The sequence below is a fragment of the Gambusia affinis genome, linkage group LG20, assembly GCF_019740435.1.
Source record: "Gambusia affinis linkage group LG20, SWU_Gaff_1.0, whole genome shotgun sequence".
In the NCBI taxonomy this organism is placed as follows: domain Eukaryota; kingdom Metazoa; phylum Chordata; class Actinopteri; order Cyprinodontiformes; family Poeciliidae; genus Gambusia; species Gambusia affinis.
Genome location: NC_057887.1, coordinates 7,022,982 through 7,043,140, shown reverse-complemented (window position 1 = coordinate 7,043,140; position 20,159 = coordinate 7,022,982). Strand labels below are relative to the sequence as shown.

Sequence of the window (20,159 nt, the reverse complement as noted above, 5' to 3'; positions counted from 1 at the left end):
GTAAGCGTCTTTCCTCAAACTTAACCTGAGATGCTTAGAAAGATTTTTCAAAAAACAAAAACTCTATAGTGGGTGAAAACTCTAGGACATTTCTGTTGAATTCTCAATTCTGCATGTTTTAGTTTTTGGTTCTTGTCTGAACATTTTGTTTTCTTCTGAAAGCTGCTGACATTTGGTTTGGTTTGGTTTGTTCGGGTTCAGCCATTGTTGCAGACATTTTCCAAAACGTTCCAAGTTGCGGCTAATCTGCGTTTCTGCAACGCTCCCAGAAGAAAAGGAAAGAGGGCAACACACAAAACTGAGATTACCTCCTCTGCTTAAGTTCCTGTTCACAGTTCATTCTGCAGATATCCCATCATGCAATGCTTCATTAATTAGTGCCCTCATCCGATTAAATCTTCTAAATAAATAAAGAGGATATCAACTTCGTATCTGTCATGGCCAAAAGTCGTCTGTAGTGTTTTCCCGTTTCTGAAGATATGAGTTATAATACGGTACATCTCAAGCTCCTGGATGTCACCTTTCCTCTAATTTCTTTTCTTTTCATAAGATAATGTGAAGAGGCTCATCATAGTAGATAAAATTACTTAAAAGCGAAAATAATTTAGAATAACTACTGTGAGCAATTTCCCAAAAGATTGTCAATTTTTCTCTGAAATGTTGGCAATATTTCCATTTTATGCGCTCTGAGATCTGTTGTCGACCCGACGGTCTTAAGCATCGCTTTCCCCTCGCTGCGGTGAGGACACGCAGACAAATCCTCACAGCGCGTGATTGCCTCGGGGCGTCCTCACGGCAACCTGCAGATAATCATCATAATTTGTTTTTTAAAGTGTGAAACAATGGAGGTCGGGCCGCGGGGCGACTGCGTGACGCGTCGTCGCAAAGCTGCTTCCGCAGCAACACTCTGCCGCTTTCGTAACAGAGAGGATGGGAGCGAACAGACAGAGGTGAGATGACCTTCTCTGTGCACTCACAACACGCTCTAAGCTACTAAACTCCTTTTTTTTCTTCTTTTTTTTCCCCCAGCTCCATCTGTTCGCCTGCAGAGCATGACCCTCACTAAGGACACAGACTGTTTCTGCTTAATTTGGGAATGCTGCTGTTGTTTGGGATCAATAAAAGGATTATCTCTCCGTGTTTTACAGCTGAGTGCAGCGCTGAGACTTTACTCACATCAAACTCCCCCCAAACAGCAGAGGGAAGAAAAACAAGATTTTTTAGCTTTGTTTTAAGATGTTTGTGTCCAGATGCTTCAGATTTCAGTCAATTAAACGAGAACCTCCAGCAGTCTAAATATGCATACTGCATATTTGTTTTATTCTCTTTTTTTTTTTTTTTGCTGATTGCAGCGAGTAGCTGTGCAGGCACCCCGTGGTCAGACAGCAGGGCGTCCTTATTGTGTCAGGCTGTGTTTGAGTTGAGGCTGAGGGCTGACGTGGAAAAGTACTTGGGCCATCGGGGGGTGAGAACGGAGAGAACACCATGCATTTTTATTCATGAGCAGACGTAGCTGGAGGAGGTAGGAGCTGTCCGTGCCGCGAAACATCAGCTGGTGTCGAGTAAACATCCCACCGGGAAGGAAATCAACTCTTTTTTTTCTCTCCAGACTGGATGAAGGAGAATAATTAGCACTTAAAAAATAATAGAATTCAGAATTCTCAAATGATCAAACATCTACCTGCCAACATTTCAGCACAATCCTTTCATTTGTTTTGTACTCAATGTGCCTGTAGCTTGTTCCACATGCAAAGCAGTGATTAACTGATTTTTCAACAAGCTGACATGTCAGGAAGGGCCACTAGGGGGCATTAATTCAGGTATCAGAAGTAGAGTGATGGTGATGTCAAGAAGTTGCTTAAGTGTCTAACAATAGATCAGAGCATTGAGTGAAGTTCAGCCGACTTTGAAAAAGGCGTCATAAACTAAGGCGGGGTTTGCGTTAGCCTGAGGGTTCGTGTTGTGTAATCGTCTGACATGACTGTCTGGTGCCCCCTACTCACTCCTTCTGGGGCTGCTTTGGATTCCATCTAAAACACCTGCTGTCGTAGCCACGTCAAAAAGACGAATGTTCGATAATGACGCTGACTTATCTGATCTTTAGTACACACCTAAAAATAGTTGTTGTTCAAACTTTGACGAGATGCTTAAACTTGTGAAACCAATCTTGTCCACCGATCTTATCTACCTCAGGAAAGGTCTAAAAATCGACCACCGTTCTCTTCTGCTCTCCCGTGAGAGAGGTTTGACTGATAGACCAGTCCACCAAGTCATGTCTGCACGTTTGCAGTTAACAATTGTCACCTCACTGTTACCAACTCAGCAACATTTCAGACAAAAATAAATAAAATAAAATGGTATCGGCCAAAATTGGAATCGGCAATTGGTCAGAAAACTCCGACCCTAACCCTATTCTTAAGATACATGAACATGCACAGCAAAAGCAACTCCTCTAAACTAAAAAATAATCAAAAGGTAATAAATAAAAAACTACAAAAAAAAAAACTATAGTCAATATAAACAAACTGCAATACATTTAAATAATCCTATTAGTTTAGATTAATAAACCATAATACAAACTGCACATATTCGTTAAGAAAAAAATCTATACTTATTCATATATTTACTGGTTAAGTGACTGAAAACATCTTTTAAGTAAAATAATGGGCAATCACTGTTTTCTAGAGGATCTGATTTTGCTTACCTGGATTCGTCGTCTCTAGCGACAAGCAGCGACATGTGATTGGAGAGCGAGGCGCTCCTCAGAATCTCCACCGCCCTGACACACAAACAGCATGAGGTGTAAACGTCCAGCTGCGACACGCTCAAGTATCAGACAGTGTAGAACCTTGAGACGTTTTAACACTTGAGTCTTGATTTTGGTGATCTATATTCTCATTTGGAGGCCCAAGTGGTCAGAAGAGAATGAGTGACGACTCTCATCGGTTTGTCTAAAGAGATTAGCAGAAGCTTGGACAACACTACCATCCAACACTGCTGACTGCTTCATTCAGAACTTTAAATCTGCATGAATACCGTAATATTTTGAGCTTCTTATAATTTGCTTCAAACATTCCTTTCCTCCAGTGCTTACATAAAGCTTAAAGAGCAACCTGGAACTGAAATGATTTACTAAATATTTATTTAAATGTTTTTTCAGAAGTTTATAGATAAACCTCCTAGCTTTTGAAGCCATTAGCAACGTTCTTGCATAACTCTGCCTCACTCTACTGGTCAGAAATAGAAGTAGGAATGGAGTCCATTTTAAGGGTAGTCCATAAATTTTCAATGGGATTTAGGTCAGGGCTTAATGTTAGCCTGCTTTCTATAATCCAAAACCAGTTTGGGATCATTGTCCCATTAAAATACCAAGCTTCAACCCTCTTGTCCAGGCTGTGCTCCACAGGTGACATTAAGTTGTTTTGGATGCTCAGTAGCAACCAGGAAACACCAAGACTCAAGCCTGGCACAGCCTGGAAGGCATCTGAACATCCGCGTTACTCTCCACACTGAATCTAGTTTAACACAATACTAGACTGGAAGCGTCCTGGGCCAAAAAAAAAAAAGCTCCAAATCGACTGCTGAAATCTCTGGCTTTGGAAAGACCTTGATGGCCAGAGATGAGACAAATACAGACAAAAGTTGAGGTTTGTAAACCTCAGGACACTGTACCAACCGTCAAACATGGCAGTGGCTGACTCATGCTGTGGGACTGACAGTTCAAACAGTAGATGGAAAGCTGAAGTGCTATCGATGCACTCTGACGACTATCTCCAAGTTCTTCCATTTTCTTAAAACTCAACAAACAGCTTCTGGAATGGCCTAACTAAAGCTCTAATCTAAAATATATTCAAGATTTGTGAATAGTATTGGAAAAAGGGGGATGTATGGGTGCAACAAACTAATTTAAATGACCTGTACGAACTGTGACGGGGAGAGTGATGAAATATCTAGAATGTACACAACTTGTACATTTAACCACAAGTTGTGGTTAAATGTAAGAGACATTTAACCACAACTTGTGTTTAACCATGTATGATTAATTTTGACCTTCCATAGATTAAATTCAAACTCACATACTAAATCTTTGAAATATTACTGCAGCTCTGAATCTTCATTTTCCATTTTCAAGTACTCTCACGGTAATGACATAATAAAGCAAGTACACCCTCTCAACAAAGAAAAAAAGAATAAAATGTCATCTCTAAGTCATTTTAATAAACAAATAATTGGAAACAACAAATAAAGTGGATACTGAAGTCTCTGTGCACAAATTTGCCTTTCCAGAAGCGTTTTTGTCATCCAGTGTTTAGTATAGGTTAGATCAAATTTTGCACAGCTTCCTAGAAACAAATCGAATTCGAGCTCAGTCAAGAGCCGTCATGTGACAAAACTGTCAGGCAAATCAAGAGGAGAGTCAGACAGCAACAGCCATGGACCAATGAGGGATTCAAGACACAGGTTCCTTTGAAAAGAAGACCAAACCTTCCTGTCTAGAAGGTTTGGTAACGCTAAGCTGCTCAGGCAGCAGTGAATTAAATCCAGACACAACTCTGGAGTTTAAATCACTGGCATCGGCTCAGAAACACTCAGTGCCTCCACAATAAAGTTGAAGCATGAAATAATCCAGAGATGCCGCTGCTTACTCTGAGCTAAAAATCACTTAATGACGACTATCCCGGTTTGAACCGGGGCAATCGGCTCGCGCCACTCAAACTCGGGGAGCAGTTTTTTAAACTTCGGATCAACGATCAGCATCTGCAACGGCTCAGTCGGCCCTTGATAGTCTGAGGTGTTATTCAGACAGCTTCTGTTTAAACTGCTGGGTGCACCGTTCCCACTCTGCGCCATTGCTTCACTGTCAGAAACGCCACGAAAGGGGTGAGAAGGTGAAATCATCCAGATTGGATTAAAGGTGTTGCTGTGAATCAGTCAAAGTGACCTGATTCGCCAAAGCAAAGTGGTTTTATGCTTCAGTCACACACACAGAATTCGCACACGCAGCCAATCTCACCTCTCATTGGTCACTCCAATCAGGCTGATGTTATTGACATCCAGAATCAGGTCACCTGACTTAAGCCGACCTAGAGCACACAGAGACAGGTGAGTGTGTGTGAGGAGGGGCGCGAGGAAGGGCGGTGGGGGTAATGATATATTTTCTGAAATGAGATAAACACTCAGAGAGGACGTTACCGTCCAGAGCAGCCAGGCCGCCAGCGATCACACGCTTGATGTAGATCCCGAAGTCTTCACCTGTCAACTCCCTGTAGCCTCCGATTATTTTCACCCCTGTGAAGGAGCAAAAAGAAAAGCTCAGCAGAAGCAAAACTGTCCGAATGTCCCACACTGGTCATCGGCTGGTCAATGGGAGGCAGAGAAAGCAGGGGTGCGGGTCCTCACCGAGTCCTTTCTTGCAGTCGGAGAACTCCAGCCTCTGGACAGCTCGGTTGATGCCATGGGGGCCCATGATCGTCCTGGAGACAAACAGAAAGCTGATGGGCTCAAAAACATCTCAACATGGTGCCTCGGGCAAAGCCTCTGCGTGTCCTCAGAGCCCCGCTACACAAAATAATCAAATCATCACAGGATTTTGTTATTGTCTCCCTCGCTCTCCTCTTACCTCCCTCACCACCTCCCTCTTCCTGCCCGCCATGCGCAACCAATAATATCTGTCTCCTCCCAAACGACACAGCAGCTGAACCACAAGTGACCTGGATGTTCAAAGGCTCCAGCGGTCGACAACAATGACTCGGGATAATCGGAGGAACAGGAGATATCAATTGTTAGATCCCAGACGGTCTTCACGAAGACATCCGAGGTTGAGGAGGTTTAAGGCTTAGGCAGCAGAGGCTCCTCATTGGTGCGGCTGTCTGTTGGTTCTGTCCTCCTTGCTCAGGCTCAAGCTCAGCGCCGCAGTACAGTGTCAGCCCGAGCGTCATTCAGATGTTTTCGGCTGGTGCTGTGACGCCTGCAGAAACCAACGCTAATGCACCAAGCGGGGATTCAGGCTTTTTGAGGCTTTAAGCTCAGTTACAGCTCTGATTCAGGGATGTTCTGCATGAGCCTGTGAGAGCAGGGGCTGCGTCAGGTTGGTCTTGTCCTGAAGAGGCTCACCTGTTCATTATTAATGCAACACAAAAGAGACGCAAGTAGGGGGGCGCTGAGGCGAGAAAAATGTGTTCCAGTTGTAGTCGGAACTGGGAAATTCCAACTGGGAAATCAACAGGAACAACCTCCGAAGTCGGATTTCCCAGTGGAAAAGGGGGAGCCGCTTTGACTACCCCCAGTTACAACTTGTAACTCGTATCAACGGTGATAAGACATAGTGGAAACATGCTTACTTTACAGGGTACACATGTAAAAGCATGTTTAAAGTCAACGATATATAGTGCCCGCAGATCTACATTAAAAAAAATTAAAAATGGAGTTTGCTTTTGAAAATTAAAGCTTAAAATGATGTTTGTAAGAGGTATGGCAAACAATGTCCAAGGGCGCCGACATGCTGAAATTCTCAACTGGAACGTCCAAACCAGCTCTTAGTTACGACTTCCTGACTATATAACACAGTAAAAGAAACTTCTCACAGTGAGGACTTTTTCACCAAAGTGTCTCTAGTGGTTGACCATGGTTTTTACTATTCAAATCCTGTCTGGTGCAATAAAAGAACACATTTGGTTTTCTACAACCTGAAAGCTACATCAAAGCTTTGTAAGAATGTTTGGGATGATCCCTCTCCTTAAATACTGTCAACACGGAGCCGAGGGGGCTCCTTAGAGTTCCTCTGCTCCGATTCGCTGTCAATACTTGCTTTATTTGCTGCTTTGAAAGGGAAGCAGCGCAGCTATCAGGACCGGCGTGCATGTTCTGAATGTTATGAAAGGGATTATGGGAACTGAAGTCAGGGTCACTTTGATCTGTTTGAAGAGGCTTAATTAGGAATAATAACATGATCCATCTCAACGAGCAGCCGGCAGCCATATTTACCGCAGGAATATTCTTACACTCAGAGCACAAAGATTTGTTTTTCACCGTTGGGAAACGTCTCATCAGTTTCTGTCATAACTGATAATCAAACAGCTCTACTCTGAGTTTGCTGCGCCCAGCTTCCGAACCCACCGGTCCAGTGGGTCCCACGCAAAATAGTCCCACAACATCAACTATTACTACGTCGGTATCCTCGGTTAGACTAGTGTGAATGCACGGAGCAAAACAGTCTGGAAATTTGAGCGCGGAGAGCCTGCAGCCGTTCTAACAGGCTGATAATAACAAACTAATCTGCTTGAGCTTCTTCAGTAATGTTGCTGCAGATCAGAGTGTCAACAATATGAGTCACAGCTGAGGCTGCAGCTCTGCACGCGTCTGGAGAAACAAACGCTAACATCAGGACGGAGGCTGGAGATGTTCCATGAGTTCACACGAAACAAAAAGTCTTCAGTTCCATTCAGCCATTAATCCACACGTTTGCTCCTTTAAACTTGCAAATCATGTCTTGTTTTCATAATGTTTTTTTTTTTTCTTTCTAGTAAGTAATCATCATTTTATCATTAGTGACAGAGTTCCCCTCATCCTGTTGTTATGTTGTGTTCATTTCCATCGGTCTTTAACTTCCATATCCAAACGTTTCATTTATGTTAGTTCAAAAAATTTCGAGTTGGAATATGGCAAAAATGTGAAAAAAAAAGATGTAGGAATACTTTTTACAAAACACCAGAGCACTATCTACTGCTTTATAATTGCACACTGAACCCATCTCTATCATATATCAACAATGAAAACTTCAGCATTTTGTTTATACAATTAATGTAGTAAATAACTTTGTATGCATTTTCTCACATTTTTCAATTAGTGTGTGTGACTTTTTAAACGTCTCCCTATGTTGGCCAGACAAATTAGAGAACAATGTCACCTGTTTTTTTTTTTTTTTTTCCCTCCTGAAAGGCCATAAGTCAATTAACTGCACGAATAAAGACAATCAGAAGACAGACAACCTGGATTTAAATAGTTTAGAGGCTCATTAGCGCCAAACGGCTACCAGACCTGATTAAAAGGATAAGACCCAGTCTTGGATTTTGGAAACCTGCGCCTGACAGATTCTTTTGATCCCCATGAAACTATGAGCAAAAATCTGTCATTTCATTTTCTCCTTCCCTCCACCTCCACATGGATTGTGACACCGATTTGGGTTTTTGCCAGCACGTAAATTAAAACGAGTCTTCCTGCGTGGAAAAAGTCCCAGGCAACAGCAGTTCCCTGTGGATCGAAACCAATCCACGACAGTTTCCAGCACGCAGCGAAGCCAGCGGCTAGGACACGAAGCAGCAATTAAACTGATCACTTAATACCTGATGATCTGCATTACCTGTCGCGCATCATTACCATCACACGCCGGCTGGCTGCCAGGGCGACACTTTGCAGCACGGCAGCAGAGTCACACAGGGTGAGCGGAAGACAGGCGCGGATTACGCTGGAGTTTAGATTAAAAACATATGAGCGTTTGACGTCACGAAGCAATATAACTTTTGAACTTTTGAAACATATTTAAACAATCTAAATCAACTGACTTTGTAATTTAACATTTATCCTCTTGTTCTGCACTAAACAATAGTACTGATTTTATTCATTGTGATTCATTGGATTATTTTATTGACACATAACTTGACTGAGCTTTAGTTTAAGTCCACAAACTGACAGCCGGAACTTCAGGATTTTCTTAGAGCAGAATTGATGGTTCCATCGGTTATAGCAGGTCATCTGAGTCCTGAATCAGCCACAAACCATCATAATAGCACCATTATCCTTTATTGTAGGTGCAAATATAAATAAATTCTTACAAATAATTCATGATGCAATTACTTTTTTCACAGAAAGGGCCAGTGCTGATGTGCTTTTTTTTCTCCTTTGCAAATTAAATCATTTAGAAGTTTCCTTCTAAATGATTACTCAGATTATCTTAACCTAATAATAATATTTGGTTTTTGAAACATTTAAGTGCGACAAAAACAAAACAAAGAAACGGAAAACAAGAAGAAATTTATAAGGACATTCGAGAGAATCCTGGGGCGGAGTCATCACCCAGTTGTGGACCTCCAATGGGAGAAATCCATAAATTATTTGAAGCAGACGAAAGCAAACAGCTGACTCTTTCTGACGTGAAAGAGAAGCAGCGGTATTCTGGATGATGAAGATCCTCTGTCTATCTCTCAGGTCCTAATATTCAGGAGCAGTCAACATTTGCACAAACAAACCGCCGACCGGAGCAACATCCTCATAACTCAGAGGACAATTACGACAAAAATGTCTAATGTTTTTGAATTGTAGATGGTAGCTTTATACTTAACAGGCCCTCCACCAAATGCAAAAAGTTGTGAATTATAAGCCAAATATAAGGATGCTAAAATTTACCCAAAACTTCAAAAATATATTTCTTTTTTGGTTCCTACCTAAAGAATAAAGACCAACTAAAAACATCCAGTTCATATCCGGCACTGTCTGTTCTTTTGTTTTTGGTTTTTTTTTGTACAGAGATGCACCGTCTGAGGATTACTCTTTGCTGTTGGCATATTTAATCTCCTCCTCTCTGCTTCTGCCGTATGTTGAAGTGTTGAATAAAAACAGGAGGCGAGGAGAATAAAAAAAGATGAGTCTGTCTGCAGACTGAACCAGAGGGGCCATCAGAGGTCACACAGGAACCTGGGAGCTAATCTCTGCTCCTTGTATTACCTCAGACCATTCCTCCACCACGTTGCATTAACTCTGTCCTCCTGAGAAAGTCCTCAGTCTCTTTGTCCCCCCCCTGCTTTCAGTTACAATTAATGTCCGTCAGAACATGTTTGGTTATTATGTTTTGAAAAACCAGGAAATTTAGAGCATTTCTTTTGGAACCCATGTTCATATTTTGAACATTTGTCAACTAAAAAAAATCTGGAAATTTTCTCCAACTCATCTAAGTCGCATCCCAATGGACTGAACCTTGGGATAGATTGAGATATCCAATGGACCTTACCAGAGGGGCCGCTTTTCATCGGCCGATGCCCATTCTACGTAATAGCGCGGCTACAACGTGTGTGGACGTCTCACAAACACATGCTAATGTAGTGCTGGACTACTACTGTACTAGCATACCGGCACAAAGTTTTCGCATCAACAATCAAAAAATAATGGTTCTCCATTGCCAGTGGGGTATCTGTAGTGGTGATGTCAGATATCCTGATCGTATTTGTGGTCGGAAAATTCACAGATATGACTGGGGCAGCCTACTATATAAACTACTGGGACATCATCCTCTATAATTTTATATACACCATACCCAATAGGAGAGGGTCCAACTCTCATCAGAGGTTATATTCTGCCTCCCATCCACCCCCGGCCCTGGTCTTTACCCATTCCTGCTGAAAAAATTAACTTATAACCAATTTTAGCTATATCCTTTTGCAGAGCCAGCCGAAAACTGTAAGGGGCCCTGGGCAGAATTTAATTTGGTGCCTCCATTTGAGTTTTCCTTATGAAACAAATCAAATGCAGTTGTGAAGGAAATGTTATATTTCCGAATCTAATTTTGGTGTCCAAACAAGAGTTTGAAGGTGAGTTTAGTACAGTCTTGAAGCAAGTACCAATTGTCAAATCAAATCAAATCAAACTTTATTTGTACAGGACATTTCAGCAGCAAGGCATTTCAAAGTGCTTCACATCTAATCAAACACAAAAATAAAATGCAACATAGAATCTACAATAAAAACACAACATCAAGTCAGATTCCGTCAATAAATTTGCAATTGATTACGTTTCAAATACAACTCTAAACAAGTGGGTTTTTAGTTGAGATTTAAAGGAAGTCAGTGTTTCAGCTGTTTTACAATTTTCTGGAAGTTTGTTCCAGATTTTTGGTGCAGAGATGCTAAATGCCGCTTCTCCTCGTTTGGTTCTGGTTCTGGGAGTGCAGAGCAGAACCAGAACCAGAAGACCTGAGAGTTCTGGAAGGTTGATACAACAGCAGAAAATCTTTAATGTATTGTGGTGCCAAACCATTCAGTGATTTATAAACTAACAACAGTATTTTAAAGTCTATTCTTTGAGCGACAGGGAGCCAGTGGAGGGACTTTAAAACTGGTGTTATGTCATGTATTTTGTTTTTTTTGTCTTTTAATTATACATGACCTCGGCACACAAGCAGCAGAAGTGATTAAACGAGTGACCGTGAAAACAACAATAAAACAGAATTGCACAATATATCAGCAAAGGACTGCTTGGATGCAATGTTTGGTAGTAAATTAAATCCTTGTAGACACAAACTGTTTACAAGTATCTTAATTGACTACATGTCATAGATTGACCATATCTGATATAGAGGTTAATGATCAAGATAACATTCTAGTAGAGTGGTGGGTTCATTGTACTGTCAAAAGAAGTGATTTCATAGTTTTCTAACATGCGATATTTTATATGACAACAAATTGACTTTGTTGTTTCTAAAGTCAATTATTATTATTATTATTATTATTATTATTATTATTATTATTATTATTATTATTATTATTATTATTATTATTATTATTGTATATGTAACAACAGATTTCTGAGAAGCTCTTTTGGTTTTAACATTTTTGTAGCTCACATAATTGAAATGGATCAAATACACACAAGTTAGACGATAAGCCTGGACACACCAACAGGTGCCACAGGAAGGTCTCTAAAAACTGCAGAACAGTGACTCTCAAGGACTGATGACAGAGGTGAGAAATTTTTCCATCTCAGAGTGAGGGAAGGAAGGGTTAGGGTTAGGGTTAGGAAAAACCCTCTGAAATTTAGTCAGTGCAAAATGTAGTGCAGGAACGTACAATATGGAAACAGATGTTAGCTTGAGACCAAATGTTATTCATTTTTGAGTCATTCAGAAATTCAACATTAAATGGTTTTTTTTTTTCATTCTCCTTTTATTCATTTTAAAGCAAAAGTGCCTATTTATATTTTTAGAATGGTGCACATTATAGTTCGGTAATTTTCAAAATAATATAAGGTTGTCTTTAGCACTTTTATTACTAAAAGTGAAAAAACAGTCAAATAATAAGTCATACATTTGAAGAATATGAAAGAAACTTATGGAATGGGTCATTAAGTCAAAGGACAAACAGTGAAGTCAGACCTCTTGGCAGCTGTTATCCCAACGAAGTCAGGTATACTCGAATTGAATAGGAAATTTGTAACAATGAGGAAAATATACCGTTTAACAGCCTGCTTAGTTTTGACTTTTATACAGTGTGTTATAAAACGTTCCTTTAGTTTTTATTATTATTATTTAATTTGTATGTTAATTAATCAGGATGACCCTGTACAAGAACCCCTTTGTCAAAATGACAGCAGCTCAAAACGTAAACAAAAACAAAATACAAAATCAAAAAGCTTTATTGCTCCCCTTACTTGTGCTTACCTGAAACGCAATCATTTACATATTCATATGTTCGCACTTCAATGTTCTCACACACAACTGGAAGATATACTAAAAGAGGCAGACCGCTATTAATCTCAAGAAGCGGCAAATTAAAGCTGATATGTTTTATATCCGGTCGCTTTATTCCGCTGTTTTTCAGCGTTTACGTGTTGTTTTTCTTTTCAACAGCGACAGCAGCAAAAATAACAAAAACCATTAAGAAGAAATTGGTATTCCTCTAAAATCTGTTGCAGAAAGAGACGACGGAGGTCGTAACACGCGGCCGTCCTTTAAAACGTTTCGTGACCCAGAACTGCGCTGGAGCATGTGGACTTAAACTGCGAGGCATCTGTCGCCAACCAGCCTGCGACTCTATCCCACCTCTGCGCAGAGTGACCCACATGGAGCGGGAGCGAACAAAACAAGACCTAGCAGACCCCCCGCGATTCCTGCTTTCAGCCAAATTTAAAATAGTAATAATAATAAAGGTGAGAAGGACGGAGGAGAGGAGGTGAGGAACAGATGAAAGCAAATGACGAAGGAAGAAACTCACCAGTAAAGTAGAGACAACCCATCGAGGCGTTCAGGTTCCTGCGGGAGGAATGGCATCGCGCCCCGAAGTGTGAGAGACCGAAAATATGTCCGCGCACATAAAAAAAATAAAATAATAATAATAATAATACACACGCGCTCTGCTCCACACACAGAGACACACACACAAGTGAGGCTGCCGTGAGGCTGAGGGGAGGAGACGAATGAGAGGAGACAGCGGCGATGGTTCAAACCGGGTCGGTGCACCGAGCGGAGCTGAGCGGAGCGCACAAGGATGGAAATCCGCCCCGACAGCGAGAGACGCGCTTACCTTTCCCGCTAATCCACCCTGATACCCGTCCGTCACATTTACGGCCGCGCACGCGCGCACACAGAGTGCGGCGGACGCAGTTTAAAGCAGAAAAGCAGCAGGAGCGCGAGGAGCTTAAATGTGTTTAGGTTAAAAAATAAAAAAATAAAAAAAAGTGTGGCCTCGTCGGCAAACCCGGGGTTTCGTTTGTCTCCCACACGTACACACTGTGAGCCCCGCTGACCACCACTGATGGGATTAACGAGAAGATGAAGCTGAAATTAGGCTCGTAATGTCAGGAGTCGTCTAATTGTATGGCTGCTTTTATAAACATCCAGAGCAAACCGGTGACTTCCTGTAAAGGAACTCGGTGAGGCTGGACTGAAATGAAGAGGATTTGCAACTGGATTTGAATCCATTAAAGGGCATGCCTATAAGATACATTAAGTACTTTAAACAAAGGGGGGTGGGGAGTAGTTTGTTGTAAAAGCAAAACAAACAAAGAAAAAAAACAACAAAAGGGCTCAGCAACATTTATGTTTATTTGACAAGTGTTCTAAATAACATTTTATTTTAAATAATAAAATGAAGTTTAAAGTTTGCAGATGTATCATGGGCATGCTATATCACTGTTTACATCGTTTAAACAAAACAGTGGCGCACCAGGGTTCCCGTAGTATCATACGATACTTTTCTAGGTGTATGATGTTTCAAATAGAACCTGGTGCAAAGAAAATAAAAAATAAAAAATTGCTGGTTGAACTCTTCTGGTCATGCGGTGGCAGTCAGATTGTAATCGAGGTTTAAATTGCAAGATTCTCAAGTTGTTGGTGCTGCTCCCCCAAGGCTCCATTCATTATACTTGGGGGGTCTCCAGGTAGACCCGCAAGTACTAAGGTACTGTCCTGCAGGTTGTATTTGCAACTCCACTCCCACATAGCTGGTGTTCAAACGCTTCAGAGCAAAAATGAACTATAATGGCTGCTCAGACAGGCGGAAGTTTTACCTGCATTATTATCATCAATGTTACACGTTTAGCAGGTTTTATTAGGTTAAATATTTGAGAATCAGCTTTTAAATCACCAACAGAACATGTTGATTCTTTTAAATCCTCCTGCCACAGCTGACTCAACTCATACATTGGCAATTTCTGTGTTGTCAAACTTCCTCTTAATCAACAGAAAAAGTTCAACGGATTTCCTAATCCTGTGTCAAAGTTTGGCAGGTCAGCAACGACACCGTAGAGATTTCAACAACTTGGAATGCTACAGGAACTGTGATTCAAAAAAACACGCGAGCTGAACCCCCGCCCCTTCTCCAGATTTGGTTACTATTATTATCGTTGGCATTGTTATTTTAGGTAGGCTACTTTACTTTGAGAGACACAGATTACCACGAAACAAATAAAAAGAGAACAATGACCCAAAGAACATGTGTTTTGATGAGGCTGGTCAGATTAAAATTAATATTTAAGCAACTATTGAACGTATTTTTCTTTAAGCCCACATTTCTGAATTGAAAAACATTTGAAACATTTAATCTTAAATGTCTTGTTTCCATTAGTGTGCAGTGGAAATCTGTTGTGGCGAACAAAAACAAAGGCGTCACAACAACAGTCTGTGTGTGATTACAGCGGTTTTCCTTCACTGAATGTAGCTAATGAAATAAAACAACTTAATAAAAATATTAAAATTTTTTACACATAGCTGCAGTTGGGGTGTAGTGTGGAAAAAAAAGAAAGAAAAATGCTTCCAATCTACAGTAATTCTGACAACCACAGAATTTTGCCGTACAAATCCAGATTAGAACTAAAATGATCACAAAATCAAACTGTTGTGTTTTTAAAAATAACTGAATAATTATTTTGTTGAAACCACAGATTTTGTCAGATCAAAAAGTGTTAGATCGTATGGAAAGATCAGTTTAAAAGTTGTAATGTGTAACAGGAGTCTGTGCCAAAAAAGAGGGTTTTTTTCTTCTTTTTACTCTTTTGTGAAATATATTACAAAATGTTTTTTTTTTTTTTTCTTCACCCCCCAGGCTACGTCTGTAACTTTTGAACTTCTCAAAACGTAACCGGGCAGCCAGACAGGAACATCTCCTCCCACCCCTCCCAGTAGAAGCTATAAATACTCCAGTGAAGGTCATTCATCCTTCCATATCTTCCTGCAGCTCTTTATGAATGAAACAGTTCTACTGGTGAGTAGTGGATTAATCTAATCTCCTCTAATTCTCTGCATTCAGAGTGGAAACAAACACAGTTTAATTTTACCAGGGTGTGCGGGCCGACTTCTGTTTTTACCATAAATGAGGTAGAAGGCAACATGTGCTCACAGTGATTTATAAGAAAACTAATATTCATTTATTTATTTATTTCAAACAAATATAAAAATGTTAAATATTTCCTTAATATGTATATAATATATATATATCACTGATTTGCTATTGTTATCATTATTATTATGACTGTTATGTATTTTTTGATTGAACTTTTTTTTTCACGTAATCCTTTAATGTATAAAGTAATATTACAATCACTGCTGTATAACAGTATAATTGAGAGAATCACATTCCCACTTTCAGATATTTAAAACTGTTTCTTTTTCCTTTAAATGCTCCAGCACTGTTTAATGATTTAGTCTGTAATGATTTTCGTCTGTGATTTAGTCTGTTACATTTACTCGTAAATGTTCATCGTGTCACAAAGTTCCTTCTGTTTGGTTTTTAATGTCAGAGAAAAAAAAAAAAAAGGAAGGAAGGAATTTACAAGAGGAAGTTGAAGACTCCGAGTTTCAAAACTTTCTCTTGTTTGTTCATTTGGGTTATTACTGAATCACTAAAGCCACATGCGTGTTTTTCAGTAACACGTCATCATTTTCCCCCCCTTCTTATTCTCTTCTCTACAGTCTAAACGTTACTTTGAAAAATGGTCCCACAATCAAACTTCACCACAGTTTCAAACCTCACAACTCCTGTCCCCGGGGGTGCTGGATGCCCGCCGGTCGGCATCCAGCTGGAGGGCCTCATCATGCCTCCGGTCCTCATCGTCGACGTCGTACTGGGGCTCATAGGAAACTTGGTGGCGCTATGGATCTTCTGGTTTAAGTTGAAGGCCTGGAACCCCAACACCCTGTTCCTCTTCAACCTGGTCATCGCTGACTTTTTTGCCCTGGTGAGTCTGCCCCTGAGGATTGACGCCTTGCTCAGGGGCCACTGGGTGTTTGGAGATGGCATGTGCCGGATAAACCTCTTCCTGATGTTCTCCAACCGATCGGCCAGCATCGCACTCATGACCGTGGTGGCAATTTACCGATACTTCAAGGTGAGGAAAACCATGAATTTATTTTGAGAGGTCAAAGGTTATTTCTGTATGGGTCTACCAATTGGGGTCTCTTTCAAGAATGCAAGAATGACTCCTTCTTCTATCCCCAACACCACCTACTATCTTCTACCGTTTTTGCCAGACTATCCAGCAGTAATTAGCAAACACCTGGCAAAACTGCTCTTAAAGAGCCGGAGGCCCAATTTCAAGGCATTAAATTACAAAGCCAAATTTCCTTTCAGTCATTTTAGGTATATATAGCATTTTTATGACAACTGAAGCTAATATAGTTGCTTGATTGTACTTTAAAATGGTGCATAAAACCCATTACACTGACCCCTTTATTGAATTTCTACCTTCCTTCCAATATACAAAACAAATTTGACTACTGGAGGCACTTTCACACCTTTACATCAGATAACACTCATCAATTGAGTTCAATTTAGTTTCCAGTACAAAAGCTTACGTTCAAAAACTCTTTCTTATGACTTTAAACACTCTGCAGCATCACATCTGCTGTCAGGCTGAACAAAACAATGATATGAAATTAGCTATAAAAGAGATCTACACTGAATCATTCAAAGCAAAGCGCTTAATTTCCGGACTCTTGTTCCAGGTGGTCCACCCTCATCATCGCTTCAACCGCATGACCAAGCGGCAGGCTGCATTTGTCTCAGCATTCGTCTGGCTGTTGGTGATCAGTCCTCGGGTTCCCATGCTGGCCTACAACCACATCAAGGGTAAAGGCGAGAAGACCCAGTGCTTCTTCTTTACATCCTACAAAGAGGCATCCCGCGCCATCATCATCCTGGTGGGCATGCACCGTATTTTGACGGTGGTGGAGTTCGTCATCCCCATGGCCATGCTGCTGTTCTGCTCCATCCGAATCTCCAGCTTCCTGAAGCAGAGGCAGATGGGAAAACCTGACAAGGTGCGCAAGGCCATGAGAATGTGTGCCGCCATCGTGGCTGTGTTCATCGTGTGCTTCCTTCCCACCACGGTGACCACGATCGGTGTGTGGGTCATCCGCTCCTTCCGGCCATGGGACTGTGCCGCTTTCTACACCTTTACTCAACTCACTATTGTGTCGTTGGGCCTAAACTTCCTGAACTCGGCTCTGGACCCTGTCGTCTATATCTTCTCCAGCTCTATGTTTAGGAAGGCGCTCTTGGAACTCGTACCCTGTAGAAAGAATGAAGGCCAGAACACAAAGTCCTCCTCATCGGGAACCCAAAGCACCGCCCAGCAGGAGCTGAAGTCCTTAAGGACTGATAGGGGCAGTGAACAATAGTTTTGATTTTATGTAGCTAAACCTAGTAATAAATTTAATCATCTAAAGGTTCCTCTACAAACAGCTCTATGCAGTTTTGACAATCAAGTCAATGTTTTTCTTTATAAATACCACACTGGCTAACAATGATTAGACTGAATCTACACAGCCCAAGCTTAGCTTTTCCCCAGTTGTATTGTGATGCTGAGTGTTGAGATTAGTATACCAGCTTAAGACCCTGGGATTTGGAGCATATGAGGCATTTTTGGACATAAGAATTGACATCCTAAAAATGTTAACATCCTGGCAAATAAAAATCTCCATAGGGGGCAGTCAGGTGACCTCTCACACCCAATGATTGGTTGTTGTTCTTTAAAGAGAAATAGCAGGAACTAATACATGACTGTCGTGCATCAATTTATGGTCCGTGCTGTATGAAACAGGTAGTTACTCAAGAAGGAGCTGTGTGGCAGTCGATGATGTTCCAGGGTTTCCAGGAACACAGTGGGTTGGCCTCACAATCAGTCCCAAAGTGCTCTCATCAAATCTCTGCTGAGCGAGCATCTGGCCAAAAAACGCACACAGGGAGCCAACAAGAACTGTCACAGCTCCATAACGCTACTTAAAAACAATGCATGACTCTTTTATTCTTTCTGTACAGGTCCCTTTTGAAACTTTGTTATTTTGAAATATATTATGTCTTTTGTAAATTTCACACAGTATATCTTGTATTTTTTGTTATGTACAATCATGGAGGGGAAAAAAAGTTATTAAATTCTTTTGTAATGTATTGTACTTGTCAGTTGTTTATTTCTTAGTTACCGTGGAGCCACTCACGACATGCATATTAATGAAATGAAGATAATGAAGGTTGAATTGATGTACAGCTAATTGAATTGTCCAAAAAGGAAAATGCACCATATACAAATCTAAGCACAAGTTCTGGCACATTCGTTCTATGGCAGGTCTTAAATGGTTGAACGAAGTTAAATAACTCACCACCACAGTAACAAGACACCACCACAGGGTTTGAATTACAGAAATCTGCGTCTGCTCAATCCGATCATGCTGACGAAGAGAACAGTGACATCTAGCGGATGAGATGAGTGTGACAGTTGAAGCTTTTTGAATCTGCCGGAGTTGCTGCAACAAATGTGTAACTAAGAGTATTTTTGAGGTATCTTGGAGACTACAAGGAGACACTAGGCTCTGAATATTTTTTCTTGAGTTTGGTTTGAACATCAGCAGTAAAAGTTCAAATAGGTTGTTGTAATTGCAACTGACATTTGACACTTTACACATTCGAAATCAATGACAATGTGCTAATAACATATATCGTTTATTGTCGTTGACTTATGTAATCTTTCAACGAGAATTTTTTAAAAATTTGTTATGATTTCCTTAAACTATGTCTGAGGTTTTGCCCTGAAGTAGGCACAGAAGTAAAATTGCAGCAAAGAAAATCAGATATGAATGTTGATCATGAAAAGGCCCAGAAAATATAGAAAGAGTCATACTAACACAGCGGGTTCAGACTCACTAGGTTTGTGTCCAACAGGCTCTAAGAGTCTTTACTGGAAAATGGGAATCATTTAAACTTTGTGTGATACTAAACTAATGATGAACATGCATAGTATGTGTAAATTATACCCTACATCACCACAGTCCTCCTGGGTGGCTCCAATGAGATAATGTGTATAAGCTGCTTTTATAGAAAAATAAAAATATTTCAGTAACCCCTTTGAGTGTGTAATGACTAATTAGGAATGTATGTCAATAGATCCAAATTTCCATGTGCCCTGTTGGGGATCATACATGAGGGAATCACTCAACAAGAGAAAAACTAATTAAATTGTCCCATAAGGAACACAGTATATGTTCCTGTCTTTTGATCCAATGATCACCGCAGATGTTTTCAAGTCTTTGCTATTGATACAGTGAGATAGTTTCCTGCTCTTGTTGCACCTTTGGTGACCAACATGGCAAATGTACCGTCTCCTAGCTGGAGTCTTCCATCTGTCGGCCTCACTTTAAAAAATGACTATCGACGTACAAGCAGGACATTTTACTTGGATCTATTTGCTCAAATCGAATTTCAAAGCCAGGTGTAATGGTAAATTAAGATTTCTTGGTAACGGTGCGTTACATGCAACAAAAAACAAGTGAAAAATCCTTTCTAAATTTGATGGGTACTTGTAATAGGAGCTTACATTTAAGCACTGACATGTCTGTAAACTTTGGGTGTTTTTCTTTTTACATCTGTGGGGTTCTGTTAGCATCCAGCTTCATCTTCACTCAACAA

At 40.6% G+C, this 20,159-nt stretch overlaps 2 protein-coding genes across 5 annotated transcripts in view; one reads left to right on the top strand and one right to left on the bottom strand.

Moving 5' to 3' along the window:
• Positions 1 to 13,564, bottom strand: part of stxbp4 (syntaxin binding protein 4) — a 32,859-nt gene extending 19,295 nt beyond the window's left edge. Inside the window, exons 1-5 of one of the 4 annotated variants that reach the window (XM_044102230.1) lie at positions 13,287 to 13,564; positions 5,401 to 5,474; positions 5,194 to 5,289; positions 5,015 to 5,084; positions 2,705 to 2,779 (exon numbers count right to left, since the gene is read on the bottom strand). In XM_044102230.1, the coding sequence (XP_043958165.1) occupies positions 2,705 to 2,779; positions 5,015 to 5,084; positions 5,194 to 5,289; positions 5,401 to 5,467 (308 nt within the window). In that variant the 5' untranslated portion in view covers positions 5,468 to 5,474; positions 13,287 to 13,564. Of the gene's footprint in view, positions 1 to 308; positions 388 to 2,704; positions 2,780 to 5,014; positions 5,085 to 5,193; positions 5,290 to 5,400; positions 5,475 to 12,977; positions 13,086 to 13,286 lie in introns of those variants that run through there. The other 3 variants (XM_044102232.1, XM_044102229.1, XM_044102231.1) reach the window with 3 other exon arrangements.
• On the top strand, positions 13,291 to 20,051 carry LOC122823029 (hydroxycarboxylic acid receptor 2-like). Its single transcript, XM_044102233.1, has 4 exons — positions 13,291 to 13,313; positions 15,306 to 15,464; positions 16,172 to 16,587; positions 17,204 to 20,051. The coding sequence occupies exons 3-4, from the start codon at positions 16,192 to 16,194 to the stop codon at positions 17,876 to 17,878; spliced, it is 1,071 nt and encodes a 356-aa protein (XP_043958168.1). The 5' UTR covers positions 13,291 to 13,313; positions 15,306 to 15,464; positions 16,172 to 16,191; the 3' UTR covers positions 17,879 to 20,051.
• The last annotated feature ends 108 nt before the right edge of the window (positions 20,052 to 20,159 follow it).

Coding starts and splice junctions, on each gene's coding strand:
- LOC122823029 (XM_044102233.1), top strand. CDS start 16,192: ATGGTCCCACAATCAAACTTCACCACAGTTTCAAACCTCACAACTCCT. Junction 16,588..17,203: donor CAATTTACCGATACTTCAAG/GTGAGGAAAACC, acceptor CTCTTGTTCCAG/GTGGTCCACCCTCATCATCG.